This window comes from Sminthopsis crassicaudata, chromosome 2, assembly GCF_048593235.1.
Source record: "Sminthopsis crassicaudata isolate SCR6 chromosome 2, ASM4859323v1, whole genome shotgun sequence".
Taxonomy (NCBI): Eukaryota; Metazoa; Chordata; class Mammalia; order Dasyuromorphia; family Dasyuridae; genus Sminthopsis; species Sminthopsis crassicaudata.
This window is the reverse complement of record NC_133618.1, coordinates 388,122,527-388,128,526: the sequence shown is the minus strand read 5'-3', so window position 1 is coordinate 388,128,526 and position 6,000 is coordinate 388,122,527. Positions and strand designations below refer to the sequence as shown.

Below are 6,000 nucleotides of genomic sequence, written 5' to 3'. Positions count from 1 at the left end.
CTCGAAGAACACAGGCTTATTCTTACCCCCTCCCCAAACTAATGTGATACAAGTGACTGAGTCTGTTTTATCTCCTGACCTGCTCTGATACTTCCACGCCCAGAAGCTCGGAGATCTGATTAGAGCCAGGACAATATAGACTAGAAATAAAAATCCCCTTTCTCTTCCCTCCACAAATCCCTGATCCCCAACCCCCCACTGCCTCCCCATCTTTGTGAGGCAGGCTGAACAGCAGCCTCAGCCACAGACACACACACATGGGCTCTGTCTATTTATTTCCAAAGCATGGACAGTAAAGCAGTATGTGTCACAGCTAAAGCCAGAGTGGCTGCAAGGACAAACAGGGAACAGTCCAGCAGCCCCAAGAACCACCCCCTCTCCCCCCTCGAGGTGCCAGACCGTTGAGGAGATGCTGAGCCCCTGGCTTTGGACACATTCAGGGGACACTATAACAGGTAGATCCTTGTAGAAAGGGTTTACATCCGGTGCTTTTCTTTTTCCTCTCTTTCTCCTACATCATCAGGAAATATGTGTGTATATGTGTGTGTGTGTGTGTGTGTGTGTGTATGTGTAAGGCCATAGTGTTTCCTATTTAAATGGACAGAATCACAGGCGTGAAAGCAGGAGCAGCTTGACACTGTAAGAGGAATGTCACTGGGCCTGGATTATTGCAGTAGGAGTGGGGTGGCAGGTTCTGATGGGGCCTCTGCTGCAGCGGGTCAAGACAGGGTAGGGAGGAGGATGGGGGTAGGAGAATGGTGAGGGGTGTCCTAGGGTGAAAGAGGAGAGGGTTTTTTTTTTTTTTTTGGGGGGGAGATGCTGCATATAGCCTGCAGACCTGTGGCTGCTTGTCTTTGTGAAGGGAAGGTGGGGCAAGGAGGATCATTTTTAATTTGATAGGATCCATCCATAGCAAGAGGGATTAGGAATAGGACAGGGGTGGGAAGAGGGGGGAGAAACCCAATGAGAAGAATTGGGAGCTGGCACACTTGGAAAGAGCCAAGGTCCCTCAGCTCCTAAACTATGAGCTTTATGGCAGGGATGCAAATTCCCATCAAAATAAGAAACCTCTCTGTAGGGATGGAGGGTCCCAACAGGGAGTTCTCTGCGGGTTAGGAAAGAGTTGAGGATCCGGAGATGTCTCAGTAGGGAAGAGGATCAACACCTTGACAATGACAGCTTCTTAGCCTCTTGGGCCCTGGCCCAACCAGAGTCCTTGGGCTGGCCCAGTCCATGAGGGCTTCAGGGCAGAACCGTGCCCCCTGACCTCCTGGGGCAGAACAGCAGGTAGCCCTGCTATGGTGGCCTGTCCACACATCCCAGTCAAGCACTGGGCTCTGTGACATCCCTTTGCACCAACCCACCAGCCATGGGGCCATGGCCCTGGCTGAGGGAAGGGCTGGAGTGTGTCTTCCTCAAGGAAAGGTCTTCAGCCTCCACTGCGGCCAGCCTGGCTTCAATCTGCTCCAGATCGTCTGAGCCCACTTCGATCTTCACACACAGGAGATGGATGTATGTTTCATAGCGGCTTTTCTAAGAGGAAGAGAGAGGGAGGTCAGATGGAGAGGAAAGTGGGTCATGGGGCTGCTGGGGTCAGCATGTGACGGATGTACTCAAGCCAACCCTGTCACTAGAGTCCTGCACCAATTAAAGAGAACTGGGGGAAACAGCTTCCCCTCTCTGAATTTTTCTTCACCTGTAAAATTGTTTAAGAAACCGTTCCTTGTGCAGGACCAGGACTGTGGCCTACTTTTGCTGTGGGTTTACAAACTGAGTTCAATCTAGGGGGCTTCTCATAGAATTTGTCCTAGACCCATGTGCCCACTTAGGATTTCCCCTGGGAATGCTCCCACCCATGCAACCACTCAATCTCTCAGGTTATCACAAAGAATGGGATGAAATCATGGGTTTGAAAGTAGCAAACCCGGAAGAGATGGTCATTACTCTGACCCAGTTGGAGAACCTCTCTATGCATAGATATTTGAATACAGCTTCTCCCCCTTCTCACTCTGGGCCCCGGGATCTCTGAGCAAGTCCCAGCGCCTCCAGTTATCTCCAGCATGTGATCCATCTTGCTTGTATTGTATAATGTTTGCTTGCTTTTTCCCCCATTAGAAGGTGAGCACTCCATTAGATGGTTAGCATATCCCTAACATAATAGGGACTAAATAAAGGCTTGTTGTGACAGGACTTCTTTCTAAGCTACCTTTTCCAATATTTCCATGATTCCATTAGTATAAAGAAGGGCCTTTTAAAGCACCTTCTGTGTCAGGAACTATTCTAAAAGGGAGGGAGGGAGTGTAAAGTAAGGGAAAAGACAATCTCTGCCCTCAAGAATACAGTGTAATGGAGAAGGCAATATAGAAAAAACTATGCAAATAATCCACAGACTCTTCAACAGAGGGAAGGACTTACTTTAAAATGAGACTAATGAGAGGGGCCCCCCCTAGGGGACTTGCTCAAAATTGTCCACCACCAAGAATGAACCAGATGATCATGGATGCTTACAAAATGCTAATGAAAGGGAAATTGCCTTCTTAAACCCCAGCTCTCCCACGTGGGACTGATCCCAAATACCTAGACATATCCCTGAAATCCACACCTCGAATGTCAAATAGTGCTCCTTCAACCGGTACTCCTCTGCCTCCTTTGATTTGACATTTTTCTCAGCGGGGTGCATCCTGTGCTCTGTGAGCTCAGCCATGATCTGTCTCATCTTGTTTTCATGGGATCTCAGCTGCTCTTCCTGTAGAGGGACACCCCCCCACTATATAACCAATTGTTGTCATAACATATGAAGAGGAATGGTTGGTTGTTCCCATTTTACAGATAGGGAAATGAAGGCCCAGGGAGGGGAATGCACTTGCCCATGATTATTAGTGGCAGAACTGGATGTGGAACCCAGATTTCCTGTGCTCTTGTCAAGAACTCTTAACATGAGGTGATGATACCATTCACAATTCACTCCTTCTCCTTTGAGCTTTAGTGCTAGAGCTGACAACTGAATCTCTCTTGTCCAGAGCAGAAAGAGAGCTAATGACTACTGGGTCAGGCTGTCTGACCAGGTAACCATCTCAAAAATGTACAAAATAAGAGTCTAAGAATCACCCATACAATCTTCCTTCTTCTCTTTCCCGGTGACAAGTTGGATTTTCAAAGGACCTCAGCTAACACACACATGCAAACTACGTGTACATGTAAGAACACAATATATATATATACAACACAAATGCCCACGCACTTACATACACACACACAAAATCACCCGAACATAGCCAGACTCTGAGGTGAAGTGGACAGTGTGTCAAGGCAGACCCAAATTTGATCATTGGGACTGATGATGTATTTGCAAAAACCCCTACCCCAGAGGACATAGGGGAAAAGTGGGCAGATAGGATCAAAGTCATAAGCTCAAAGGTCTGGATAGCTGCCCAGAGATTATGTTGTCTTCTTTATAAATATGTGTCTTAGAACAAACAGAATGACCCAGAATGGATGTCACAAAGAAAGATCTTTTCCTCCTTCCCTGGAATTAGAATATGGAAGGCAATGTTTTATTTGGGAATGCCCCCACAGACCTTCAACCTACCTTTAGGAACTGCCAAGATTCTCCCCAAGGAATTGGCCTGTGGCATCTCAAATACTGCTTGCTGTTAGATTGTACTGTGATTTAGCTACTCAGGAATTTTATAGTGTCAGTTAATTCAGTCCTTCCAGACACATCTTGCCCAAAGAGGATAGCAAAGGCTAGTGCACACAGTAGATGCTCAGTATATGCTTACCAGAGGAGCATTGAGTTTTCAGTTAGGAGTCTTGGGTCTCTGTCCTAGTTCTGCCACTAATTCAATGTGTAATTGACATGCAAGACATGTCTATGCACCTCAGTTCTCCCATCTGGAAAATGCAGAGGTCTTACCAAGGTGACCTTCAAGGTTGTTTTCCAGCTCTGGCATTCTATGCCTTTTGGATTCTGTTGGAAATGGAATGATAGCCCCTGGGGTAAAGCAAGCTTTGGTCTTACCTGGCACAGGCGTGTAGTAGAGGAGGGCAGAAGGGGCCTACAGAATTTCTTCATTGAGCATATAGCAGCTGGGAAGGCAGGGGCAGAGAAAATGGCAGCCACCAGGTTGATTCGAAGGATCCAGGAAAGCATCTCTTCCTTGCTCCTGGATTGGGGAAAAGGTATCACCTGCTCACAGCTCTCTGGCATCTTCTCTGAGTGATTCTGGGATCCCAGATTCATGCAGGGGTACCCAAGGACTAGGGTCCCCCTTAGGATCCCAGGACTGCCTCATGTAGGACCAGGTGTGCCCTGTTGGATTCTAAAACAGAGCCCAGCTAAACTCTGGGCTCCCTAATAATTTAGTTCTCCCTGTCTCTGTGTATTTCTGTTTTTCCCTTTCTCTCTGTCTCTGTGTCTCTCTCTCCCTCTGTGTCTCTATCTCTGTCTTTCTCCCTCTGTCTCTCTCCTTGTCTCTTTTTCCCTCTCCTGTTTCTGTGTCTCTTTGTCTCTGTCTCACCACAGCCCCCCCCCCCTCTGTTTTTCTCTCCCCTTCCTTTCTATCTATCTATATGTGGATGCATATGTATTCTATTTTTGTTTCTGTTTATGTCCCTAATTCCTAACAAATTCCTGTTAGGGAAATTCAGATTTGATCATCGTAAGTAAAGGGATTTACCAGCTACTCTACATTAAAAAAATATGATTTATAAAAATATAAGAAGATAACAGAAAGGAAAAACCCTGAGCAGAAGGGGAGAGCATTGAGCTCATCTTCTCATTCTATCACTGTCAACTTATGACTTTGGACAAGTTCCTTTCCTTTCTAGGTCTGTATCCTTCTCTTCTATAAAGCAAAGGAATTAGAGTAGGTCCATACAACTCCAATATTCTACAAATCAGTGATTTATAAATAACTTTACAGTTGCTTGAATCAAAGCAAGATAAACTTATATCTGCTACTAACTTCCAGGACCCAGTAACCCACTTTTTCACACCTGGGAGTTTCTGTTGAATTCTGCCTTCTATATCCCCAAAAGAAAGTTGCTAGAAACCAATTCTGATGTTGTTGGGAAGGGGGATGGAGAGAAGTGAATTTTTTCACTTTAAGTTGGTTAAGAGATAGTTAAGTGTGAAAGAAACCTTGAGCAGACTGGGCTCAAAAGCACCACCCCCCTTCCACCCCAGATAGAGAGTCAGAAAGAAAAGTCTTGGTTGGGCCCTGCCACATGGAGATCAGATGAAGGGATGTGTTGGAACTGACTGTTAAATTTTCAGTGTGAGCAACAACACCTCAGAAATTAGTTAACATTATAAATCAGGGCTCAATTTATTTTTGTTGATTGTCTAGACTTAAGAAGGGGAAGGAAAAAATTTTAATAATGGAAATTAAACTTGAAAGTGTGTCCTCTTTTTTCAGAGAGTCATTTATTGAACATTTAGTAGCACATCCCTGAAATACATCTATCTGTGAAAAGAAGTTGGCTGACTTAGGGGCATGAACATATGAGGCCATAGGAGACCTACTGAGGGCATCCAATTCTTTCCTGTGCCAAGGCTACTTATAGCTTCTAAAAGCAGTCTTTGTCTATGTGTTTCTTGATCTACCATGTATGTTGATAAACTAAGAAAACCCAATGAAGCCTCTTTTTAAGGCAGAGAACAGGGCCTCTCTCAGGAGGCTTGAAGACATTAAATGGGTGCCCTGCTCCTTTGTCTCTGGAGTGTGTGTGTGTGTGTGTGTGTGTGTGTGTGTGTGTGTGTTGACAGCAAAAAAAAAAAAAAAAATCCACCACCAAAAAGTGAAAACAAAGAGGGTATTCAGATCAATTATATATGGCTGAATAAATTGTCATAGTTTAGGGACTGAACCTGGACTTTCATTGACACAGGGAGTTCCTCCATGAGAAAACTCAAAGTACTATTGCAGGGTGGACCCTTTCTCTACAACCTGGGGCTTCCTTGGGGTCACACAACCAGTAGTAACAGCCATAGGTAGT

At 45.4% G+C, this 6,000-nt stretch overlaps 1 protein-coding gene across 1 annotated transcript in view; it reads right to left on the bottom strand.

Moving 5' to 3' along the window:
* Window positions 1-989: 989 nt before the first annotated feature.
* PSD2 (pleckstrin and Sec7 domain containing 2) overlaps window positions 990-6,000 on the bottom strand; it is a 71,093-nt gene continuing 66,082 nt past the window's right edge. The window contains exons 13-15 of the mRNA XM_074291544.1: window positions 4,022-4,166; window positions 2,603-2,746; window positions 990-1,533 (exon numbers count right to left, since the gene is read on the bottom strand). Of these exons, the coding sequence (XP_074147645.1) occupies window positions 1,324-1,533; window positions 2,603-2,746; window positions 4,022-4,166 (499 nt within the window). The 3' untranslated portion in view covers window positions 990-1,323. The remainder of the gene's footprint in view (window positions 1,534-2,602; window positions 2,747-4,021; window positions 4,167-6,000) is intronic.